We start from the raw sequence: 27,481 nt of genomic DNA on the forward strand, positions 1-27,481 counted from the left end.
TGACGTTTTTTTCACATTTTTATGCCTAACTATACTATGACATTTTTATGCCTTACTATACTATGACGTTTTTTCACATTTTTATGCCTTACTATACGATGATGTTTATTCACATTTTTATGCCTTACTATACTATGACATTTTTATGCCTCACTATACTATGACGTTTTTTCACATTTTTATGCCTTACTATACTATGATGTTTTTTCACATTTTTTTGCCTTACTATACTATGATGGTTTTTTTTACATTTTTATGTCTTAATATATTATGACGTTTTTTTGAAATTTTTATCCCTTACTATACTATGATGTTTTATGCCTTATTATACTGTGACTTTTTTTGTTGACATTTTTGTGCCTTACTATAATATGTTATTTTTAAAAAAAAATGTTATGCCTTACTATGCTATGACGTTTTTTGACATTTTTATGCTTTGCTTTACTGTGACAATTTTTGACATTTTTATGCCTTAATATACTATGAAGTTTTTTCAAATATTTATGCCTTACTACACCATGATATTTTTATGCCTCACAATACTATGACTGTTACCTTCTCAGAAAAATTTCAGGGGATGAGGGAAGTAACAATTAATAAAATGAACTTTGCAAAACAGAAAGAAACAGGACAACAGATTCAGCCAAACAAAGATGTAATTTTATTTTCAAAAGAAAAAATACCACAAAGGAAAACTCACAATAACACTGACTAACTTAAATCACCACTTAACCACTAAACTAAAACAAACCAAATAAACAATAACTACTCGATAGGATCACTGTCACTCTCAGTGTAGATAACTATAGATATATATATATATATAGATCCTCGCAGTTATTCTGGGTGAGACACACACACAGACACAGACAGTTCCACAGCTGCTGGATGGCACTCTGGTGCTGGCCAAGCCTACTTCTCTCCACCTTCATTGCCCCAGGTCTTGATTGGGGATCAGGTATAGACATGCTGAGTCACTTGGCGGAGACAATGGAAGGCAGAGGGCAGAGCAGCACACATACACACTATGATGTTTTATTCCTCACTATGCCGTTGTATGTCTTACCTAACTACGACATTTAAAAAAAAATTTATGCCTTAATATATCATGACATTTTTATGACATTTTCATACCTTGGCATACACTTTTATGCTTTACTATACTATGACAATTTATATCTTTCTATATTATGACTTATGTCATATATATTACATATTTGTCACTTAATCAAGAGTGATGTCACCATATGAGTCATCTAGAAGAGGATATATTATAATGATATTCATACATAATCTAGATATATGAAGATACAAGTTCATAACCTACATGAAAAACTCAAAGTAAAATGCATCTTTATTAAAACATTCTCATTAAACTTCTATATGTTATGATATATATTACATATTTCACATCTTATTTTTACATATATAGCTTATATTGTATATTCATATATGATTTTACTTCCTATGAACATATTTTTCATGTATGGAAATTCAACACTTGTAAATATGTTACATTTGTCTATGGGCATTTATTAATGTAAATTCAGATCTCATATGTTTATAAACCGTTAGGTTAACAGCATAAAAAAGTCAACTTCTATGCTTTGGAGGAGTGGCAGGGTTGTTTTTGGGTTCCCACCAAGGGAACCAGGCGTAGGCCAAACCTACGCTGTTGTATTCTGACAGCTTTGTTTTTCTCCTGAACCACGGTTTCCAAGTCAGGGCCTGATCCAGGCCTATCGCCAAACTAGATATTGTTTTGAGTTCTTCTCTGCTTTGAAGCAAACTATGTGAATCCCCTCAAACATGGAACGTGATAGTTTTTTTAAGGTTATACAACCCACTGCTGACAGAGTATTTAGCTCAATCTGACAACCAGCTTTTTTTTTCTAATTCAGTTCACGGCTGTAAACCCAATATGGCCCATATCTATTTGAGAGCATTTTACCATAATACTTCATCTTGGCGAAGTTTGGGGCGTGTATCATGCAGGGAATGTGACTGTAGCTTCAGAGACCACAGGAGAAGAATCTGAAAAGGATGAAGAGGATAAAAAAAACATGATAAAGCACACACACACACATGATCTTGCCAGCACCATGAACCCCTCAAATATACAGTAAAATATCTCAGAAGGACGCTGAAAATGAAAATGCCCATGTAACTTATTTATTTTAAGTGTTAGCACCTGGCTCAAGGCTGGAAAAAAAAAAGGAGACGCCACACATGGAATCTGGATACAAAATGTACTTCACTGAAAAGAGGCAGGTTGAGGATGATCCTGGAGGAGTCCCAGTGCTGCAGGTTTAAGCTTCCCACCTCCGCCTATCAACTACCTGCAGGGGAAAAACAGCAGAGCAAAAGAGACAGAGTGAGGGCGTTGTCACAAATGGAAGCTCAGTATTCATGTTAAATGATGCTTTGATGCTGAAACTTATGTATGCATAAACTGTCATTCCCGAATAGGCCTGTCTTACTAAAGAAAAAAATGGTTTCAGTATGAAGTGTATGAAAGTGCAGACAAGCCAACACACTCAGCACAGTTCTGTTTGGCTAACATCAGTGTCTGGGACAAATGCTACTTGTACTCATGTCATCAGAGACTGGAACTGAAACTGCCATGTTTTGCAACCCTTTCCACCACGCGTTGTGTTAGGGCAGAGGCCCGCGTCTATTTCTGTGCTGCCATTTATAGTCTGGAACAGGACGGCCTATACAATACATACTGGTCAGTGCTGCAGTTGGCTCAGACCCAGCACAGTATGAAAGAACATGTTGTTAGCTTGTTAGCTTGTTTGTGCACAATTTCACATCATGTGACAAATTTCATGCGATATATCCACTCGCACTCTTAATCATAGCATTTCAAGTCACAAACCTGATCAGACATGGGACAAAGCTGCATTAATATTTAACATTAGCTAAGCTAAACAACCACAACTCAGGAGACTGTCCTCCGAAAAAAACAACGAACCATAGTTACACTCTATTGTTAAGTGACATCTTGTGAGATAGCATCAGTCTTTTCAGCAAATACATGCTCACGTTCAAATGACAAAGCTCTCTAGTGGCCGTAGTGATTATGACAAGAGCAAAGGAGGAAGTCAAGTGATGTGTTATGTAGCAACAAAGGTCACGTATGGAGGACGGCGTGGTGGGATAATAGGTCGACAAAATATTGGGTTTTGACATTTTTACCCGTTTCAACTTTACCATACCTTACCATAGCATAGCATAGCATAGCATAGCAAAATTTTAGCTTACATGTGTAGCCTACAGCCATCAGCAAACCATTAGCCACCGAGAGAGGGCAACTGTGAGTCAGGCACCAGGCCTCTCCTTGCACCCAAACAATTAAACAATGAAGATATCCAGCATCACCAAGCACATTTTAGCTAGTAACCAGGCTTTACTGGCTAATATTGCCAGGCTAACCAACCTAGCTGAGCTAACTAACATGCTAAGCTAATCAGCACATTGACAGCAACCCACCGAACAATCCTCTGCAGCTGCCTCATCCTAACAGCAAAGCATACACTTACAATTATAAAACAGAGCTGAAAATTAGCAATAGCTATAAAATCAGTTTCATGCTGCGTTTTGGAACTATGTTAAATTGCATTATCCTTATTAGATAAATAAATAAAATAAAAAAAAAATAAAAAAAAATCAGCATAAAATTCTGCTCTCACCTGCCGCATATTTATCCATAAAACAATTAAATGAAAACATCCAGGACATAAAAAGCAGCATGATATTAAAGTGCAACAATGGAACGCAAGTGAATGTAAAAAAGCTCTTGTTTTGTTGTTGTGTAACTTTGATATAATACGCAGAAGCTGTTAAACAGAATATATATCCTGTGCAAACCCTTTTCACGTGTGTGTGCGTGTGTTAATTGTTTGTCTGCTTGCATTAATCACGGAAACATTTATATGAACAGATGGAATAATCATTTGCAGAATTACTTTCACATGATTTCACAGTTTTCAGTGTAAACATTCCTTTAGAAATAATGCAATTTCCATTTTCAGTATAATGTACGGAACAGATTAATGGCCGATTAAAGCAGCAGGGTGCACTCTATTTATCTAAATAGTTTATGTGCGTCTCCATGGCAGCGTTGTATTTCTCTGAGATAATTCAAAGCCTTTCTTCCATTCAAACTGGCTTTTATAGTTTTCAACATATCCGCTGTTTAATGGTTCCTGGAAGAACATGAGGAACAAATACAAAAGTCATGTGGTGTTCTAGACATTCAAATAATGCCAGATGAAATTCAAAGTTCAGGCACTGACTACTTCCTTGTGAACTCCGTCACTCACAAAGAGAAGCATTTACTTTCTAGAGCGGAATTACAAGGACAGTTTATTACAAAATGCTGCTTCCTAAGAAAATGCATTTACTACAAGCAGAAAATGACTGGAAAAAAATGCATTGTGTGATGGTTTGTGAAACTAAAACAGAATATATAAACTACTTCTTCAGTTTATCTTTTTTATTATAAGAAATTAAGAATACTTCATCAATAGAATAAACTACAAATGAGTGCAGGAGCCGCTGGGAAGAAATGATGAAGAAAAATGTGGCAAGACGATCCTCGAAGATTACCAGGGTCGATCCAAATATTCTGTCTTTGTATAGCATTTCCACAGTAACCTCTCTAGAGAAAAGGAAAATACTGTTCAATGTACTTTGGTATTTAGAGTATGATCTGTGGTATTAAATTAATCAGCTAGTTTTTTTGTTGAAATCACATTTGGTCTTTCAGAAAATATCTTAAAACGCCCCGTATCTCAAAAGGTCGTGATGATTGGATTTTCTACCAGGATGTCTCCACGCCGACAGACAGACAGACAGAAAACACATAAAGCATGAAACACTTCCAGAGCACACTTCAAGGCCTCTTTACGTAAGTTAAGTTTCCTACAGATGTGGTGAGCTGTTCACATATCTGACATGGTTTTTTTTTTAATCTTTTTTTATGTTGAGTTAAACTGATTTTCCACATGTTTTAAACACTCTATACACTGACTGTGGGATACTACATGGTGGCAAGAGAAGCAAGTGTTTGGAGTCAAACCAAGAGAGGCACCTCTCAGGCATAACACGCACTGCCCACATACTTCCTTTTCTACACCACACTACCTGTTATACGACAGCTTTTACCCTCATTTGAACTTTGTCTCAACCTCACAAGAACATTTTGATTCTCCAAACCCTCTCCTGTGTTTGTAGCAGTTATTTCCTGCTTGTTAAGATAAAGCAAACTGAGCAAACTTTTACTCCCTCCCTTCGCTTCCTGTTAGTAAACAGTAATGTTGGATCAGATCTGATGAAAGTATATTTAGAATTCATCATCATATCATCATATAATATAATAACTACACACAGTTCTGGCTTTCAACCAGTGAGCTCTGTGTTTATATCTAAACGTTAACATTTGGGTTCGTTCCTTTCATGCTTGTTTGTAAACTGCTCTTCTTGTTTCTTCCTCTTTCTTCCATTTTATGGGCAGTTGTTTATCGTTTTTTCAAACACTTCTGAGCTTTCCTAGGTTACCATAGTACATGACAACGCTATGAACTGTGGGTAATTCCCTCAGACAGTCTGCAGAAATGCATACTTACAGAAGATGTCCATAAGGGGCTCAGACTGTCTGCTAGAGAGCCCACACCCACTCCGATGATGAGAGTGGGACAGTCCTAAGCCCTCGAGGGGTCAGTGAGTCCATGAGGGTGGACAGTGGGACTGGGCCTGCGTCCTCCTGCTCTGGCCACACTCTCCAGGTCGCGACGCCCGCCCTTATCTCATCTCCCAGTGGCCCTTCCACTCCAGCCAGCAGCCACTAGATGGAGTTGACTGAAACAAGAAAGGAGCATGAGACACTGCAAACCCACAGACAGTCGCTTCATGATAATCAACTCATATAATCATCATCATCGTTTTTGGCTCCTACAGTGTTTTTCACCAAGTTTAAAGAAAACCTAAACAACAAACCAGGTTGATAAGGTTAACAGCATTTCATAGAAACACAACACCCCCTCCCCCCATTTACATTTTTTCAACAACATAATAATAAGAGCTTTTTAATGAAGACAGACACATGTATTTCATTTGTTTCCTTGAATAGCCGCTCCAGCCACACAGCATCAATTAATTGCAGCTAAAGCATGATTAACATGTCTCTGGTTGTGTTTGGGTTCTGGAAAGATCAAAATCTTGATTAAATGTTCATCAGTGACTTAAAGACAGAACGTGTCTGTTTAACTGAATCTTTTCTTAACTGCAACCAAAGCTTTTGATGTTTAAACCTACACACACACACACACACACACACACACACACACACACACACACACACACACACACAAACACAAACACGCAGATAGAAAACTTGTGGTTTCCGGAGTCAACAGCCTTCATTTTGCCTGTTCTGTATAAACGCTGTATCTTAAATATACCTGGAAAAACACATGAGTAAATGTAATTTACCACTTGGCCCAGTTTAACTATGAGATTCAAGAAAAAGCTACTTCCACAGAGCGTCACAAAATCAATCAGTCATTAAGTTTCCCTGAACCCTTCTTTACAAACCGTGTAAAGGTGAATGTGCAATATTCTGTAGCACCATTACAACTCTTCGCTTCTCTGCACAGATTAATTAATCACTCCATCACTGCATTATTCATTTAACATCTTATTCAAGGAACAGTTTGACATTTTGGGAAATTTGCTTCCTTGCTGAGACAGAGATTTATTTATTTATTTTTACATTTATTTGGATCGCTATTAGCTAGTACCAAGGTAGCAACTCTTCCGCCACTCAAGGTCCACTCAAGAAAGCATTACATCATAATACAAAACAATAACGTAAATTATAATACTAAACACCCACGCTTTATCCAAACAGTCAGTAAAATATTTGGTAAAGCTCAAAAACAACAATATACAGTGACTGAGGGGGAAAAATGAATGAAATTAGGTTTAAAAAATGAAAAAAGAACTAACAAAAAACCTCCTTAATGATCATATAGTCAGATATTATGTTGTAAAACAAGTCTAATCTATAAAGGGGTTGGTGTTCTGTGCCATTACATATTTCTTTAAACTCTTTTTACATGTTAAATGTGAAATATTTGATGGCAAACTATTCCATATTTTCATTCCTCTGTACACAACAGAACGTCGCCTCAAGTTTGTTTTTTTTTAGACAGGAAGTAAAAAGCAACGTCTTAATGCCTTGTATTAAAGTTGTGGCCATTACAACAAGATAAAAACTGATGGTGCGGGACGTTTGGGATTTTATTTCTTATAAAACAAAGCAAAAAGAACAACCATCCTGTCCTCCAGCGATGATGAGGTGAGATGAGATGATGCCGCTCTGGTATCCGTTAAATATCAGGCTACTTTCAGGAGACAGTTAGCTTAGCATAGCTTATTTTAGCACAGACTGGAAGCAAGGGGAAATTACCAGTGTGGCTCTGTCCAAAGGTTAAAAAAACACTTTGCATCTCATTTGTTTAATCAATAGAAACCAAAGTGTAAAAATTAAAAGTTGCAGTTTAAGTCACTTACTCGCTCCCTCTTCAGTTTTTTGGACTGATTAAACAAACAAGATCCTGCATGTTAATTAAAGAGCATTACAGGGTTTGTTATTTATTTTTTAACCTGCGATTGGTTTCAATCTTCTCATCTAAGTCTCAGCAAGAATTAAAACAAGTGTATTTCCCAGATGTCAAACTATTGCTTATAGTGACTAGTTTACACAGGACCTATAATTTTTAAAGCAACATTGTGTGAACAGGTATTTGTGCTGACGCCTAATTCGTAGTCCACGTGTCACATGTGGTTTTGATGTAGCTGCTTTTCTTCCTGTACAGATAATTCACCTGATAGTGGAGCTGCAGCTGACAAACAGTGCATTAAAGAAAATCCCATTCGCCGATATTCCTCCATTATGTGGCTAAAAGGAAACAGGAAGACGCGAAAACAAGAAGTGAAATTTCTTCATCAGAATATAGAAAACTATCTTCCTCAGTTGTGTTTTTTTCTAAATAGACTGTGGCTGAAAAGTTGGATGTTGAAACGGTAAAACATCATGATCCCTGCTGGAGACAAAATACTGCATGTAGAGTAACCTGTTTCACAGCAAAGAAAAGATCCTGGATTCTCTCTCCCTCTCTCTCTCTCTCTCTCTCTCTCCAAAGTTTGATTCACTTCTTTTATTTGACTTGCTCTTTCAAATGAACCTTTCACATTACGTTTTGGGATTGTGGCTTTCATGAGTAAAAAAAAAAAAAAGCCTGTTTTTTCTTTCATATCTAAATCATTATTTTTCATCTCCTGACCTTGATACCATAATATATGCATTCGCAAAGTAAATTAAATTGAAATAAAGGCAGATATATTTGAATTGAATCTCTTCATTGATGCTAAACACAGATCTTGGCTCCTCTGTTCAAATCAGCCCCTCCTCCTTATTACCTCACCACACAGACCTGGAGAGTGGGAGAGGTCAGCCCTGCTCGGTGTCCGCATCTGCGCGGTGGCAGTGTGGATCCACTTGGTGGCGCTGTGGCTGTGTGCCAGTGGAAAGCTCGGCACATACTCTTCTGAAGCGCTGCTTTTCCTCTTTTGTCTTATTTCACACAAAAACTCGTCACGTCCCCGGGTTTCACGTCCCACAGATTTGACTCTGGAAAATGAGGGAAAGTGGTGACTGATGAAAAGAAAGTGATAACATAGCTGAACAGTTTCATAGCTATTATATTAAAGAACTAACAATACACATGGATAGTGTGTGTACATGTAGTATTAACCCTTGTTTTTATCCTGAAAGTGACCAGATATGTATTTTTTATCAAGCTATCGTCATTTACAAGTAGCCTAAAACATGACTTTATTGTGTATCCTAAAATAAAAAGACATATTTTGTGTATTATATATTATATTATAGTTATTTAATATAATATGTACCATGTTTTCATATGCAACAATCTTGCGCGTGATCTAAAATATGCAGAAATTCAAACATCTGTTTAAAAATAATGTAATAAACAAACATAAGATGATTGTTTGATCACTTCTTGTTTATTCATCCTGTTGATAAACGCGTCTCAGTTTGTGCGTGTATGCACATGTGTGTATGAAAATGCTCAACGACCATTTAGAATGTATTTTCTGGACGGTGCAGCTTGTACAAATGAAGGATAAGAAGATAAGGATGGGCGTAATAAGCGGAGGATCAGTGAGGTCACCGCTCTAATCTGTTTTTGCATTTCCTCATTATTCTATACCCTTCAAATTCCCACATGCAATAAATGATGCAACTCATTGTTCAGGCTCATCAGAACATGTGCACCCCCCCGCCACCCCACCCTCAATGAAGTGAAGCCAGTTGTTCTATTTTTGCTTTTGACAGCCATGACTTAATGTGTCCTAAAGGTGCCCACCTGGGTGCATAAACACTCCGCCTGACAGCCTGGCTATGCATGGCTTACTCCTCCTCTGTTCATTTTATAGTGTGCATGTATCACTTTATGGCATCCATCTATCTGGTAAACCTTGAAAAGGCTGTTGAGGCTGTGGATAAATCTGAGGGTGACACTCTGACAGTCCCTGATCTGCCTGTCCATGTTGCCTGAAATCTCTCTCGCCGATCGTAACTTTACTCTCTCACGCTTTCTGACATATTCTTCTGTGATGCAGAGGTGTGTGTGTGTGTGTGTGTGTGTGTGTCATCAGATAAACCAGATCAGCTCTAATGTCACCTGTCAAGGTGCAGCTGACAGGTGAAATATACAAAAATATTTCAGCATGATACAGCTTATTTTGGAGTTTGGTGTCAGAATGAGGAGCTGTGATCCAAGTGGGTGGATGTGTGTTGCAATTGAAGCTGGCATATAGACATGTTTGTGTGTGTAAAGGAGTATGTGAGTGTAATTAATGATGTGTTCCTCCTCTTCATAGGGTAATAGGATTTCCCCACCCCAGGCGGTAAAGAGATTGGGAGGGGGAGAAAACGGGTCTGCACGTATTTATATGTGTGTGTGTGTGTGTGTGTGTGTGTGTGTGTGTGTGTGTGTGTGAGAGAGAGAGAGAGAGAGAGAGAGAGAGAGTGTGTGTGTGTTTGCAGAGTTAGTGAATGGGAGCCCCATGTAGTGATGCCAATAGAGGGCCTGTGTGTGTGTGTGTGTGTGTGTGTGTGTGTGTGTGTGTGTGTGTGTGTGTGTGTGTGTGTGTGCAATAGGGGGGAGGGGGAACAAGCGAGTGATTTATAACAGCTACTCCGGGTCTCTCCTCTCTCCCACAGCAGCACTGCAAACACATCCATTACAAAAGTACTGATGTTAATGGGATTGTTGTGTGTGTGCGTGCATGCACCGGTGTGTGTGTATGTGTGTGTGCGTGCGTGCGTGATACAGAGGCTGCACAAGTGTGAGCGTGCACCTTCATGTGTGTGTCTGAGAGTGATAACCAGATGCTACTGGGTGAAAGGAAGGTGAAGGTTACTGAGGGTGCTTCGTGGAGGTTTACCAGTGCTCAAGTCCCAGTGCTAGTGTACATGTGTGTCTGTTTGTGTGTGTGTGTGTGTGTTTGTGTGTGAGTGTACATGTTTGTAGCTAAGCACAGGTGCGTGTGTATACAGGCATACAGCCGATTTGTTTTGGACCCTAACAGAGTCGGCTAATTCCAGTACCCTGCCTCCTTTGCTCTCTCTGGTTGTGTGTGTGTGTGTGTGTGTGTGTGTGTGTGTGTGTGTGTGTGTGTGTTGCTCTGCTGGAGAAACGCAGCTGAGATAGAGTGATAAAAACCGGAATTGAGGAAAAATACTCTAGAGAGTAAACAGAGGGAGCAAAGAAGAAATAAATAAAGAGGATGTAGAGGTTCTTGGTAATGGACTGGTAGATGCTGAGGACCACATCCACTTCAGTGCGTGTGTGTGTGTGTGTGTGAATATATATAGGCCTACACACACATAGTGTCTGCCCGGCTCCGCTCACATTACCCTTTACATTAAAACCAGTCAGGGGGAAAATTACTGCAGACCTGGGCCACCTTCTGCCCACCTGGCCCCACAGCAAGAGGAGGGGATGTGGAGCCAGAGGAGGGGATAAAGAGGAGGATAAGGGGATGGGGGGGGTCAGAAGGACCCAGTGAGGGACAGGGCTGCCCAAAGGCACTGGTCTGTAGTCATTTTCATGCAAGAAGGGAATTTCTGGTCCTTAGTCTGTGCCTGAGGGCCTCAGAAAAAAACCCTGACTCCACTGCTATTACCAGGGTTAAGGGGACAGAATTTGATTTATTAAGTAAAGTACTGCATTTAAAATTTAACTTAAAGCTGCTCTGATCAATATTTTTATATTAACAATGGATCAAATTAGTATATGTAACATATAAGGGATTGCTATAGAGACCAACTTACAGGGAATTATCACTTCACTATGTTAGCTTCTGCTCTACAGAGCATGTTAGCATCTTTTAGCTCATTGTTTTGGTTTCTGGGCCGTAACTTTACTGTTATGGTTCATTATTACACAGATAATTTATTTAAAAATCTCTGATAAACCCACTGTACGCTAGCTGCACAGCACCAAACAGCTGACAGATAGTTGGCGTCGACTAGCTGGTGAACATAGCGCAGCATTTAGCAGCTAAATAGCCAGATATTTCCCCCCCCTGGAATCAAGGTGGAGAGGAAAACCAGAGCTAAAATAAAATTAATATTGGACTTACATTCACTAAGTACTCAGAGACATGACTCCAGATGAATGCTAATGTTGCTCTGTCTCTGCACGACATGTAAATAGCCAACTGTTTGCTAGCATATTCACCATACCAACTTAATAAGCTAACAATACGTCAGTGTTGTGTTTTCAGCTCATTACGCTGCATCAGAATGTCAAAAAATGAACTGATGCAGATTTAAATAGAGGTAAATAAGTATTATCAATAAAATAAGGGTTTAAATAAAGGGTTTTATTACTGTATGCAAAATAGATTCTTAATAAGGAGAACGTGCTAGCCAAACAGAATTTTTTTTTCACAATCTGGCAACCCAAAAGTTGTCCCTGTTATTGGTCTATGATTAATCTATAAACCTTTCATAAGTGAGTTCATAAATATTAATATGGTTATGAATTACAACCCATAAAATATTTATGAAATATGCCTTAATGTAAGTGGTATCCAGCAATTAAATCATAGCTAGTTCAGATGTAGCTAATTTAAACTACTTCATTTACTGTTGGGGATTTTTATTTTATAACAATCACATTTAATTAGTTAATTATACGTTTAAAAAAAAAAATCTTAATCTGCAAAGTACACAAAAATAGTACGTATATCTGTCAAATTAATGCAGTGGAGTAAAAAGTGCAATATTTTCCTCTAAAATGTAAAAGTAGCATCAAAAGGAAATTTAAAATAAAGTACAACTTATTTTAAATTGTATGTTAGTTCAGTACTTGTTGTAATAACGTACTATTAAGTAAAGAAAATAGAAAATACAGTGAGTGATGATATTTAGGACGGAAGTCAGTTCTTCAAGTTGTAAGAGAAGGTTTTATTACCAGTGCTATTTACATAGAAATAATACAGCCTTGCCCCCTTTCCCCACCCACCCTTAAATGTGCACAAATGCACACACACGCACACATGAGCAAGCATACGATCACCCCCCCTCAAGCGTTCACACACACACACACACACACACACACACACACACACATACACACACACACACAACCACACGCTCACACACTCACTTTTGTATCCAAGAATATCTCAGTACATCAGAAATAAGACACATTCTTTCTAGATCTTATACAATGTCCAAAGGAAATGCAAATTTAATCAAAAATAATATTCAAGTAGATCTAACTCATTGTGGACAAACAGCATCACAAGTGTGTTGTGCGAGACATGTTGTGTACGACGAGACGCAGCTGAAAGAGGAGAGACGGAATGGATTTGAAATGAGGAATTATGGGAGGTTTTGTATTGAATAATATCAGCTAACTTGGGTTGTATGTCATCTTTCAGCAGCTGTGTTATGAGGGGAGATGAAAAATGTTGTATTGGCTTTTCAAAAATCGGAGCCCTGATGACACTTGACCATGAAACTGCAGAATTATCTATTGACGTAATTTTGAAAAAAAAAAAAAAAAGGGAGAGAGAGAGAGAGAGTTTGTCCTCTGCAGTACAAAGACGCTCATAAACACACAGCTGGACTCTGCTGCTTTTTAAGAGGATTTCTTCTTTTTTTTTTTTAATTTTGTGTGTCTTGAGAAACGCGGCCACTAGGTGGCAACGAGAGCTTCAGAGCAGACTGGTAATGTCACAGATGTAGTCTGCCCCCTCTTTTGTTTTCTCTCTTTAGAGGAAGGAGACCTCAGCTGTTGAAGGAGATTCTCCATTATGGGTTCAATGTTCTTTTGAAAATCATTTCCATTAAAACATGTTTTTTAAAAGGGATAGTAACAAAAGGAAGGTCAGGAGAAGCAGTGTGCGGAGCAGAACTATCAGGGCCGCCTGGATGGGTGTGAGATGTCTCTGTGTGTGTGTGTGTGTGTGTGTGTGTATGTAGGGGTACAAGTGTCTGTATAATTGTGTCCGTGGTTTGAATAATGTTATAGACATCTTTCTTTTAAGCTATGATCAAGAGCGATTTTTGTGCATTAAGGGACTTATAGCTGAGTTGTGTACTACAGGAAGTCAATGCCTGAGGTGTGTGTGTGTGTATATAGTGTGTGTGTGTGTGTGTGTGTATACAGTTTCTCTCAAGCAGCAGCTTTTAATTTGACATATTGTCTCACAAAAGAAAGTTTAAAATGAGCAACGTTTTCAACCAAACATATCCTGTCTTCATCGCCACGTATGTGTTTGTATATGAACATTAAAGCATGTGTTAAACCTGGTCCTTTGTCTTCTTAATATTGAGGGTAGAGTGGCAGCTCAGCAATAAAGACAGGTGTAAAGCAACAGAATGGAAAAACTCAAATATTTCTTTGAAGCAATGTTGTTAAAAAAAAAAAAAAAAAAAAAATGTGGTGAGAAATTCAGACAACTAAAGATGTCCCCTTTGGCATTTCTCTCTAATGTGTTCCTAGAGCATTAGAAGATACCTTCGTTAACATAAAGGGGAAGGCGAGAAGCATTTTTGCTGGGTAGAATCGCAACTTTTTTTTTTTCTTTTTTCTTTTTTTTTTAATAGTTCAAGTCCAGTAATCCAGGAAGGGATATGCTTTGGAGTGTCTACTGGGCAGCAAGTATTACCTTTTCCAATAAGCTATCCCATTCTCGAGTCCATTCCCAAGTCCATCAGTTCGTCAACTGTCAAGATCAGTCCGCGATTTTAAAAAGTCCTCTGTAGAAATTTCAGCTGAACTTTTCACAATGTGGGTTTTTTTTCTCCCTCCCTCCCTCCCCCCTCCCGTTCATCTCCTGAATTAACGAGGCTGAACATTCAGCCCAGGAATAGTCCCTGTGGTTCATCCTTTACCAGGCTGTGGTTTCTCCCATCTCCTGGCCTTGGTGGGACATGGGCGCGCTGTAGCTGGAGTTACTGGCCAAGGAGAAAGGAGGACTGGGTCCGCCACCGTACGCCTCCCCCGGGACAGGCTGCAGGGAGCTCGGTAAGCCCGGCTCCGGACTGGGGGTTTCCGCATGGGAGATCATGTCCGTGAACCTTTGGTCGTCTGAAGGGTGGTGGCCCGATCCCTCCATGGCTCCGGGGCCAGAGCCCAGGATGTAGGGGGACTCGGCTGGAGACTGAGCCTGTGAGGACGGAGGGCCGTGGGGGAAGAAGTCGTAGTTGCTTCCTGGTCCGTAATAGTCACCTTGGTATTCTGTGGAGGAACAGAAGAATACGTGGGGGTTAGACTTTCTATCAAAGACTTTGAATATACATTAAAAAAAAAACATTCACACTTCCCCAGAGCGGCGTGCAGCTTTACACACAGCTACACACCTACCTAAGTGGTGAAATTGATCATGTCCAATTTCCAACCAACCGGTCTCCAACAGCCTCATTTGAGTGTATAAACAACTCCACACCTCTCCACCTCAGTTCTCTCGCCTTTTACACACTGCATTCATCTCCCTCACTCATTCAGCTCGCAGCCATGCGTGCGCCTCGATAGATTCCCCTGCTGAAACTTCTGGATTTGGATGAGGAACTCCAAAATGAGATTCCAGCCTCCCTGCAGCCCTGCCAGGTCTTGTCAGCTGCATCTCTTTGTCATGTCTGATGCAGCTTCCAGCAACATCCCTCCTCCTGCACCTCACTGAGCTGCACAGATCACTCTGCATTATTCCAAGCATGCAATCCTGCCAGGGCTGAAACTAACGGTTGGTTTTTATTGTTGATTAATCTGATTCATCTAATTTTTCTTATTAATCAGTTCGTTAGAAAAAAGTGCAATGTGCCCATCAAGACTTCTAAAAGCTCATATTATCCATATTATGTTCAATTTACACAGAAAATCAGCAAATAATTTCATTTGAAAAGCAGGAACCAGAGATTGTTCAGTATTTTTGCCTGACAACAACAACAAAAAAAAAAAAAAAAGGAGTAGATTTATTTTCTGTCAGTCTATCTAATCAATTATCTGTTTTGACTTTTCCATCCCAATAATTTCTCCCTTTTAATTACAACCTCGCTCCACAGTTTCATCCACTTCACGCTGCTGCTTCCAGCGCGGCAGCAACTGCACCTCTTTAGTTCATGTGCTCTCAGCTTGAGGTTGTGTTACTGCTGTGTTTTATTCACAATCACAGTGTTGGCCCATCAATAGCTGTGGTAGTGACAGGTTTACCCCCCCCCACACACGCTATTTTCATCTTTGCCACGATATCAGTTGTGCAGCATCACGAGACAAAGTCAGCAAATCATTGAGAAAGCCCATAAATACACACACACACACACACACACACACACACACACACCTGCACCAGGCAAAAGCAATGGCTCTATGTTATTAGCCTGTAAATTAATAATCTAAACTCATTCCAAAACCGCAAACACATGAAACGTTAGTCAGTAAGGATTCATCCTCTGGGGACCACGATTGGTAGAAAAACATATCTGCTAAAACACCTTCAAGCTTACAAACTCTCTCCGTCTGTCATGTCGAAAATTCCTCAACTTTCTCATGGCACTTCACTTCAAAGCGCTGCAGCAAAAAACAACAACAACAACAACAACAAAAAAAACTTCAATGCAAGACACATTAATGAGTGAATACAGCCCCAAAATCTCCAGCACACACTTGGATTTACACACATTTCCTACTTAACCTGTGACACTGACTGACATGTTTATGCCTCTGAGCGGTGTCGGCTCAGTCTTGGTCCCTGACACGTACGTTCACACTCCCTTTCTACCAAGGTGACATTTTCATACATTATTTATGGATTGAGCGAATCTCGAAATGCATCTTGAGGGCCGTCCACTACAACCTGGATCCGTGACAAAAGGGTTAAAAGGGCCGCTACACCCAAACACATATTTTTTTACATGGGCAGCGGAGGCCATGTTTGATTCCCAGCTGGTCACACTGTTTGTTGCGTGTCATTTTGCACATTTCCTGTCTCTGTCCTCTATCAATATCAAATCATAGGGTCTATTTAATCAGTGGTTCCAATGAGAAGTGATTACAGGATGTTCTGTGGATGCAAAGTAACAAGGAAGCTGTTTGCGATATATTTGTGTCTCTCAAAACTAAAACCAGCCATAGAGATCATTACAGGAAACAAACGGTGCACACATGAATCCAATCCTGAGATCCATCCACACCAAACTTTCAACACAACCAAACCAACAACTGGACTCCACTCAGAAGCCCCCAGTTGCTCCGGATCACTCGATCCAATGTGAGTCGCTCTGCTCAACCTTATCAGGAATACTTTGACATTTCAGGATATAAACTTATTTGCTTTCTTGCCAAGTGTGAGATGAGAAGATCGATACCACTCTCATATCTGTCAGCTAAATATAAACTCTGCAGCCAGTAGCCAGTTAGCTTAGCTTAGCATAAAGATTGGAAACAAGTGGACACTAGCTAGCAAGTCTCTGTCTGAAGGTAACACCATCCACCAACCAGCACCTCTAAAGCTCATCAATTAACATCTTATATTGAACTTTGTTTAATCTGTATGAAATCTTCTAAGGTTGCCAGGCAACCAGCAGAGACAGTCAGAAAGTCACTGTACCCGGCCAAGAAATTGTCCAGCACATAAGTTTCTGTACGGATTCAGCAAACAACACATAACATGTTGATTTGTGACTTTTAAAGGTGGATTTCATTACCTTTGGACTTTCTCCCTGTTTCCTGTCTTTGTGCTAAGCTAAGCTAATCACGGCTATAGCCTTATATCTAAACACGAGAGTGGCGTCGATCTTCTCATCTAACTCTCAGCAAGACAAAATGTCACTGCTCCTCGAACCCTGCACCAGCCATACGTCCGGTCTGACGGCCATGATGATCCAATCAACGCAGCCGCAGACTCAAAGAGAGGGACAGCGACTCAAGTGACAATCAGACTTGTGATGTGGAGCTTTTGGAAGGAGCCACATTTCCTGAACTGTTTATCAAAAAAAACAGTTTATGTAGGAGTCATCTACTCCCCCCTCGTGCAGCCAATTACTTCACACACCGTTTGCATTTGTTAACAATTACAAACCTCCACCTGCCTTTCTCCGTCTCGCCACTCACATCCCGCCCTGCTCCGAATTCCCTCACTTACATTAAATCCATTCTGTTTCAACTCCACCTTGAACTGAGATCGATGGCAGACTTTACCCCTTTGCCCCAGATGTTGCACTAGCATTTCTCCACCACCCCACCCCCCTCGACTTCCCACCCCCTCTCCACACCCCCACCATCACCATATGCTCCTCTCACTCCTATTTCTGCGTTAACAGGCAAAATCGAGAACTCACAAGTTAGAAATCAAGAAATATGCTGCCTAATTATAACAACCGCATTTATTTGCTGCTCGTTGCTTTTGGAGATTATCAGGAGAAACAATAAGAGCTGACATGACTTCCACAAACACAAATTATTTGATGTCACACACAGGCCCCTGCTAGTTTGGCCGACCTTGAGAATAAGCAACAAGCTTGTGTTGTGGACTGTGTGTGGTGTTAAGACGGGGAGTCGTGTTGGGAGGTGCAGGGGTGGGGTGGCGTTGGCTCTGCAAACTATAATTACACTCACACATGCAGATGCACCATACCACACACAGGCATCCCTGCCTCTCAGCAGCGGCAGAGGAACATAAGGAAGCGGCGAGCTCGCATGAAAGGCGCAGACCGGCCCGATGCTGCTGCGGCACAAAAGGGTGTGAAAAGCAAACGTTGCGACGAGAAGCGAAGGAGGGAGAGAGAGAGAGAGAGAGAGAGAGAGAGAGAGAGATGAGAACAAGGGATGAAGGTTTTTGTCCTTTGTTCCCCCCCTCCCGCTCCCTGCATAGAAGCCTTGACGGCTCGAGTTTATTGTATCCTCAGTGCAGGGGCCCTTCAGGTGGATGTGCACGAGCTGTATATATATATAAATATATATATATATATTTCTCCATCAAAAACAGACTGCTGATATACATGACAGCCGCATCTGGTTTATTCCTCCAGTTCAACGTGTTGCTGTTGTTGTGTTAGTGCGGCGTTGTTATCCGCCGCCCACCTGCTGTTGTCACAAGATGATTTCTTTTTCTTGATGCAGGTAACCAGTAGATGCTTAAATACAAATTATTTTTTTCCCAAGTGGTCCTTATAAGCATTTGTGAACAAGTGAGAATGTGACAGTTAATATCTAATTTTCTGCCTTTAAAATGTTAGCTGAGCTAAATTAGATGAGATTTCTCTTTACCAAAAGTTTCTTAAAGCTTATTTCATAACTAGAAGAGAAGATCTATACTGACTGAACAGTGGCCAAGGCTGGAGCCGTATCGAGGACCGATCATACGTTTGAATAAGATGAATAGATTAAAGAAAAATCACATGACCCTCAATGTCCCAATAAACTACAGTGAGGTTACATCTGTGGTGAACAGTAGACACAGCCTTTATGTAATCTGCCTGCAGCCTGATAACAGAGCACATCTATTATCCTTGCTGGTGCCGCTGAAGGTTGCAGTTCAGTTACAATATCACATTGGAGAGAGGGTGAAACCAGGAGACTCTCGCCCATACTGCGCATTAATGACAGTCGTGTGGTATATTTAAAGACATGCAGGGTTTTTATCACAAGCGTTATTTCTTACCTCCATAGTAACCATAGGCCCCAGGTCCCAAAATGTCCGCATCCTCCAGCCTGCCTCCCAGGGGCCTCATCCTCCTCGGGCCCCTGAAGAAGGCGTGCCGCCGGGCGCCCAGAGCGCTCAGCTGCTTCATTCGTCGCTCTTTGGATCTTCTGTTCTGGAACCAGACCTGCGTGAAACCAGAGAGACGCCACAGTTATCAGCTGATCTCAGCAGCCATCACTGTTTTCACTCAAACTTCCACTCAGAGCGAAAATCATGTCGTTGTAAGATTCAGACAAGATTCAGTCGACTGCTTCCTGCACCAAAAAAAAAGAAAAAGAAAAAGAAAAACACCAGACAAAATTGAAAACAAATGAATATGTATCAACTTTAATTGAATCTTGATCATTTTAGCTAATTTCACTGATATTTAATTTCATGCTCACGGTTACAGAGTTTGTGTAGAAACCAGAATTCAAATCAGACATTAACTGCTCTTTATTAAGTCAAGTTTTATCTATTTTCTTTATTATTTAAGCCCAAAATAGTTCATTATTCAAATACAAACAAACCATTTCTCCTTTGATAACAAGTATTTGCTCCTGGCCTCTCATGATCCTGATTCTCTGACACCTCTGTCTCCATTTTCAACTGTATTTACTGTCTAATAATCCGTTTCTTTGGTGTTAAAATCATCCAACTCAAAGTGCTTCACCACTCACACATACGCACTTAAACTAGTCCAAAACTAACCAAATGTGAAAAAAGAAACATTTCCAATGCAAAGTCAGAATTACACAGGTAAGATCGGTTCAGCTCTGGCACACAGTGGACGATAACACCACAGGCATTTTGTGCCTGTAAGTTCAGTCAGGTGGAAAAGGGGCCCTTTGTGTAGGTAATGGGAATGTTACACTATATCACAAATTAACAAAGACCAAGTCAGAAATGAGGAGAAGCATAAAGCACCATTGTAAATTAAATGTCTTATCTATGATGGAATATAATTTGACTCTATAACCAGGTGATTTTATTATAAAAAACACTTTCTGCTGCACTTTCTGAGTCATAAACCTGTTTTTCTTTTGCAGACACACACACAACCTGGTGCACCTCAGCACAAGTTCAAATAAACAGTCGAAGCCATGAATCAGAGGATGAAAGGCTTATCACTAACGTTAAGTAAACTGTCTGTGAAGAGGAACAAAGGGGGATTTTCAAAATAGCAAAACTACACAACATATGGAAAGAAACGTCTTTGCATTATAAGCACATAACACATCTTGTTTCGCCTTTGCATCACTGCTGCATAATGATGTATGTTCACACCAGTTAGGCTACACCAGAGGCAGAATCCTACTGTGCTGCAGATTAACAAAAACACACACACACACACACACACACACACAAAAAACACCTAAAACCACTTAGGCTCTGCTCTGTGTGCTCCAGCGGCAAAGGCGACACCTGCTTATTGAGAACAATCGTCTAACTGTAGGGTACATTTTTATGGAAATGCTCTCGCTCCCCTCGAGAGAGCGTTGCTTAGGGATTACATACACATGCTGGAGAAGCAGCGTGGCTCGCAGGGCTCCCCGCGTTGAGAGCAATGGTATTTAACACACAGCGAACGAGGAGGAGGAGGAGGAGGAGGAGGAGGAGGAGGATGACGAAACAGAGCCTCCATTTTGGCTCCGAGCAACACGGCGACAGTCAGGAGGTGGGGGATCACGGACAGAGGGATGGACTGCCTGCCTGCCTGCCTGCCTGCCTGCCTGCCTGACTGAATGACTGATTGATTGATTGATCGACTGGGCTCTCCTAATGCACACACACACACACACACACACATGCACACACACACATCAGCAGCCTGCAGTATAGGATATAGATGAGGCAGTGGAGAGGCCCCGGTCTGCTCTAATAGGCAGTGGGAACAGGCTGTAAGTGAGTAAGAGCAGAGAGGTGGGAAAGGGGAGGGTGGTATGTAAATCTGTGAAATCAGCGATAATTACAGTGAGTGCACAAAAAGCCACATCACAGTTGGCAGAGATGGTGCTAATCATCCTCACACAGTCTGCACCCAGACACCGAGCGAGCGAGCGTGTGTGTGTGTGTGTGTGTGTGAGGATGAAAAGACAGAGAGACAGACAGAGAGAGAGAGAGAGAGAGAGAGAGAGAGAGAGAGAGAGATTCAAAACACTGAACGCTTGTGTTATACTGCAAACATGTTTGCCTTTGGCAAAAACAAAACTAACCTTTCACTAATTTCATGGCTGTGGAACAGGAATGATTAAACTGAAATAAACTGCTGTCTGCACAAAATAAATGATAGTCCTGAAAAAAAAAAACATGCTATTTATTATTATATCCCTGCATCAATAAATTGGATTACTAGATCTTCATTTCAGAGAATAAATTAGCGCCTGCAGATATGGATATAAAGAGGAGTGGAATTTTTAATTTTAGGAATATGAAAATAGTGACAGGGAGAGCTATTCATTTTGTTCAATTAAATATACAACTGTGTTAGAATTATGTTAAATGAAAATACAAATTCATTTATTTTTAATAATAATATTATCACAACCTCTGCAAGAAGAAGCTTGAGTTTGTTATATGGAAATACAAAACTCTTATGTCAGGTGTATTTTACTATTAATGTATTGTTTGCTTTTTTTTTAATACGATAAAACATATTAAAATGAAAACTGTCTTTGGCATCTGATTATAAGATTATTATTATTATTTTAGAAGTAGATTTTATTTGATATTATTTCACAAAATATAAGAAAACCCAGCTGGTTGACAACACGTGTGGCGAACAGATTAAATGTGGCTCATGTTTTGGTTTCTCTCTAACAGATAAAGGCGCCTTCGGTAAAATTAATAAGTAACTCCACTGATTTATAATCCGTCATTTCTCACTCATTCGTCTCTGTCACACACAAACACGCCGCTGATCTCACCTGGATCACCCGCATGTTTAGTCCCGTTTCCTGGGCCAGCTGTTCTCGGATGTGCCGGGTCGGTTTCGGCGTGGCGACAAACGCGGCCTTTAACGTTTCCAGCTGCTTGGCCTTGATGGTGGTCCGGGGCCCCCGCCTTTTGGCCCCGGAGTTCTGCTCCTCGTTCTCAATATTGTTCGTTTCCTTATCTGAGGACGTTGAATTGTCCGTCTCTTTTATGTCGTCCTGTATTGGGTCCTGCAGATCCGGCGATAAACTCCTGTCAGTACACGACGACACTGGAGAGGGAAAACAAACAGGAGGAAGGTCACGATCCCAAATGTAGAAGGGGTGGGGGGGTGGGGGTGGATTGGAGTTGGAGGGGGGGTCTGCTGTAATTAGGCCTGGAGATGCACAGAGGCAATCCAGACTACAATGGAAAATATATCTAAATATTTTACTTGTATATCATTAATAAAATCTGTCCAAAAAAAGCACCTAAATAACATTTCTGCATTTGTTTCCCGCACAAATATTTTCTCATATTTCTTTCTTTCTTTAAAAAAAAAAAAATAATAATAATAATAATAATTTGTAATTTGCAGATTTGGTTTTGAAAGTTCCCAGAAACTAAAGCTAAAATAAGCAGAAACTAACCCTGATTATTCCCTTCAAAAAAAATGACACAACATCACATATAAATTCACATATTTGTGCTGTTGGCTGCAGCCTGAAACAAGGGAGCGTGACACCCTCAGCACCCAGGGGTGTGGAGTGGGGTCGCGGTCCTGATGATGAGCTTTCCTACCAGGATGAATAGACAGCGGAGGAAGGAGCAGACTAACGTGCTCATCCCCAGTGGACCCTGACGTACAATAACAGAAAGCCATTGTCCTGTGGAGGTAAATATTGAAGCCGGGCCGCAGTGACACGATCTGCACGAGCTGCTGCTAAATGTCCAACACAGACTGAACCATCCGGCGCGCGAGAGAGCCTCCAGACTCCTGCCCCCCTTTGTTCCTGCAGGCCGGTTTTATTTTGAGTGTTTTCATATCAAACACACAGAGATTTCTTTGCTTTATGAAATCGAATAGGACACACACACACACACACACACACACACACACACACACACACACACACACACACACACACCGTGGCTTATTATTATGATCATCATGGCGTTGCTTACCTGAGTTCAAGTTGACTTCCTTAATGGCCCCGGAGCTCAAATAATCTTCTTTGCACACAAACTTGTTCTCGTCTATCACGTAGAGCTCCTCTCCCGTGGACAGCTGCTTGTTACACACCATGCAGGTGAAGCAGTTCAGGTGAAACACCTTGCTGCGCGCCTTGCGCACCAAGTCGTTTGGCGAGATTCCCTGCAGACAGCCCGCGCACTTAGTGCCAAACCGCCTGGATGAAGAAGGAAAAAAAACGTGAAATATTTGTTTCTCTTAAAATCTAAAGCGTGATTTCACTCTGCTCAGGCCCACACCCGGTTATAACACAATATCATGTAAATTATACATTCAATTTTAAAATTCAAACGTGCCTTTTTATGTCTACACACGTACAAATCAGTCATAATATAAGGACTTAATAATATCATAATAGTTTGGTTGGAATATATAAATATAAATACATTAATCGGGCCAATATTTACAATAGTCACATTTTAATAATGCTAAAAAATATTCTTACTTCCAAGCTAATAATATACTAATAATCTTATTTAAAGTACCATATAATCATATACAAATAGTCATGTTTAGTATTTTAGTATTAAAGTAATTAGTAAACAATAAACAACAATAAACAAAGCATGTCTGCATTTCTCCATAGAAGTGAACTGAGAAAATAAACAGTGGCTTCTGGGACCAGAAAAACAAACAAACAAAAAAAAACAAGTGAGACTTTCCATTTAAAAAATGGAGATAAAAAAAAAAAAGCCGCGTGCTCATAATAATTTTTGATGGAGGTGCTCTGACAATAACCCCACGCAAAACGTATTAGTGACAATCAACACATTGTAGCCACGGATATATTATGGGATTAAGCAGAGTAGGAGCATCTTAGCGTGAAAATCTTCTCTTAATCCATATTCACCCGCTTAAATACTGGGTGGGAAGACTCATCAATTTGATACACAAATAGCCCAAATAAATTCTGCAAGAAATGCCCTCCTGATATGACAGGATGAGGAGCAGAGGGAAGAAGAAGAAGAAGAAGAAGAAGAAGAAGGAGAGGAGGAGGAGGAGGAGGAGGAGGAGAAGGAGGAGGAGGAAGAAGAAGAAGAAGAAGAAGAAGAGGAGGAGGTGACTGGTTTTTGTCATTTTTTTTTTAAAGAGAGAGAAAACAGATGTGACTGATGTTTACAGATATTTCTCACCTGCACTGACGCTTCTCTTAGTAAGAGGAGTTTCAGCAGATGTTCGAGGCTCACACTGGGCCTCCTGTACCTGGTCTAAACATGGGGCGGGACGGGGGGGGGGCTAAGCCTTTGGGTGAAAGCAAGCACTCTTTTTATGGAGCATTGTTTTAACACTAATGTAGGCTTGTGTCTCCATTTGCAATGGTATCGTTTACTACCAACCCCCCCCCTTTCACATGCATGGCCGAGCCCCCCCCCCTCCCAAAGCGAAAGGGGGCACAACTCTACTTACACAACAAATGGACACATTAGGGTGATTACTGTTTCGCCTGGCTAATGGCTGGCCATTTAAAATCCACAGCTTGATGGGACCTGCGGTAATATGATGGCCAAGGCCGCGCGAGGCCAATAATAGCCGGGCCCAACAAAGGCTGATGTGTCTTACATCTCATTAGACAATTTGGGAGAAAATAACTGACACACACACAAATGAAAATGATGCTAAGAGAGCGCGACGGGACAAACAAGGGGCTTCACTTATCACTCAATTACCTGAAACACTTTTTTAGGGATTGTGAAGCGGTTAATAGGCTGATGGCTGTTTGGAGAAAACTGGAAAACAGATCAAAATGCAGAGCACAGAATGCACGTGGCTGCTGAGTGAAATTCAATTTTATCTGTCCCTTCTTTTATTGCAGAGGCCACACGGTCCATGACACGAGCAACACTTCATTAAGGGGAATCCTACTATTTCAAAAATAAAGGATTTATTGCATTTATTTTAGGTGGTAACCTTTATTTTATTCCCTAAATAATTTTTTTAACCTGTGGTTTAATATTCTGCCCTCTGTGCACACAATTTAAGTTTAAACCTGAATTTATTAAACATATTATTATTGCTCTAATTTTTATTATTTTATTTTTGTATTTTAGAATCGATATTGCATCATGTTTAACTGTGATATTATATTGTTTTGGAAGCTGGAATAAGAGCTCTGAGTCCAGACTCTGCTTTACCTGAAAAAGTCCATTTTGCAATAGAGCTTTCCGTCCCTGGAGAAGCACTTCTCGGTGAGGTTGCAGTTGCACTCACAGCACTGGACGCACTTGGCGTGCCAGGCTCTGTCCAGCACGTTGAGGAGGAACCGGTCCAGGATGGGCCGTTCGCACCCGGCACAGTGGACCATCATGTCTCCGGCCTGCAGGGCGCCGAGTGCCGACCTTCCCACACGGACTGCGCTGCTCGGACTGAGGCAACCCGGCTCTACGCGGAACAACGTCTTGGCTCCGGGAGGTGTGCTGTCAGGCGAAAACTGGAGGACCCTCCCCGTTCAAAGGCAGCGGACGGAGTGACAGTCCAGGTCCTGTTGTAGTCCCGGTCCTGTTTGGTCGCTGTCCTGGCACTTGTCACAATCCACAATCCAGAGGAGAGGAGCAGAGCTGTGAGCCGCGCCAGCTGATGGACTGCGTAATGGACAAAGCGGGCATGTTTTCTCACGAGCACACAGTTAAAACATCATCATTCAGACGTGATTATTTGTAATACTTTATCCCTCGCTCGTGCTTTGTTTTGGGTCCAGTCATTTCCTTCGGGCTCACCTCACGTCGCCACTTTCGCATCACTGTGCCTGGGTTATCACGAGGTTTTGCCAGCGCTGCGCGCAACCTGCTCTCAGATTGGATGACGCCCTTGTTAATTCCCGTGCAGCGGAGCCAATCAGAGCGCAGTTGTTATGGTTACACGTTCATAGCTGTAGCCTCATAGCGGACCTGAATCCACACGCCGTGCAGAAATACCAGGGCCGTGGAAGCAGCGTGATTCTAGTGGCGCTTTTTAAAGGCCAGCTCGCATGTGGAAGGTTTCATGGAGGGTCGTGGAGACGGCGCTGACTTTACAGGGGAAAGGTATGAGCCGCAGGTTAGACAGTGCACCCCCAGGAACCTCCCCGCAACATTTCTACAGGACCTTAAAACTCGAAAGTCCACAGAAAGCGATAAAGGTTAGGAAATACCTGCACAACAGGCGCGGGGAGGGCGTCTGTACACGGCGCGGCGCTGCCACTGAAATGAATCTGATTAGATGCAATGGGAGTGGGAGTAGCCGAACAAGGGGGGCTAATGCTACACAACCTTATTACGGCCTTGTGACAAAACCTCTCACACCGCATCACACTGTGGCCGAGGCTCGGGTGGAGAGGAGGGGGCCGCGGGCCTTTTCTCATGCAGAAAGCCATTTACAGGGAAATGCGATGGATTAGCTGGAGCTCATCAATAGGGAGAGCCCGGTCACCCGGTGCTTTAACAGAGTGGCCGCCAATCGAAGGGAATTTCAATATTTACCAACAGCCTTGTTTTGTTAGTTGCAGTTAAGCAAACATGCAGTGGGCTAATTCATGTTAGCGGGACGGCTGAGACTGGTTTAAGCATTTTCTCCAAACGTTAATGGTGATTCATCTGATAATAAACCAACATTTAGACAGGAACAGATAAACAATATGACTATCTATCTATCTATCTATCTATCTATCTATCTATCATCTTTAGTTCAACAATGAAGTTGCCAGATTTGAAAAAGTACCACATATCCACTGTTTTCTTCATTGTATTTGTCTCACATTGTTTTTGTTTTTCTCCTACACATCTACACATAATTGGCAGCAGTTTACTTCCTCAGCCTCAAAGCACCAACGGCAGAAAGTAAAGCTGAATCCCACAGTGTCCTTGTTTTGCTCAGGAGCACTTTTACAAGTAGACAGGAGCCCAACTTTACCATTAATGTCTAACCCATGCTACCACTTTCTTTTCTTCCTTCCTGTTTTTGACGTACTGTACATGCCAAACCGTTCTGTTCATGGATGCATATGAACCATTCCACTCAGCTGCAGCTGTTATTAGTGTTTTTCCTATC

General features: G+C 41.1%; 1 protein-coding gene across 1 annotated transcript; it reads right to left on the bottom strand.

The window, feature by feature from the left end:
• Positions 1 to 14,505: 14,505 nt before the first annotated feature.
• On the bottom strand, positions 14,506 to 25,763 carry LOC111217865 (LIM/homeobox protein Lhx5). The gene is made up of 5 exons (XM_022739877.1): positions 25,591 to 25,763; positions 23,392 to 23,615; positions 22,221 to 22,498; positions 19,273 to 19,438; positions 14,506 to 14,855 (listed from the first exon to the last, which is right to left on the bottom strand). Exons 1-5 carry the CDS (start codon positions 25,761 to 25,763, stop codon positions 14,506 to 14,508), a joined length of 1,191 nt encoding a protein of 396 aa, XP_022595598.1.
• Between the last annotated feature and the right edge of the window lie 1,718 nt (positions 25,764 to 27,481).

This window comes from Seriola dumerili, unplaced genomic scaffold (assembly GCF_002260705.1).
Source record: "Seriola dumerili isolate Sdu_G_001 unplaced genomic scaffold, Sdu_1.0 BDQW01000047.1, whole genome shotgun sequence".
Lineage (NCBI taxonomy): Eukaryota > Metazoa > Chordata > Actinopteri > Carangiformes > Carangidae > Seriola > Seriola dumerili.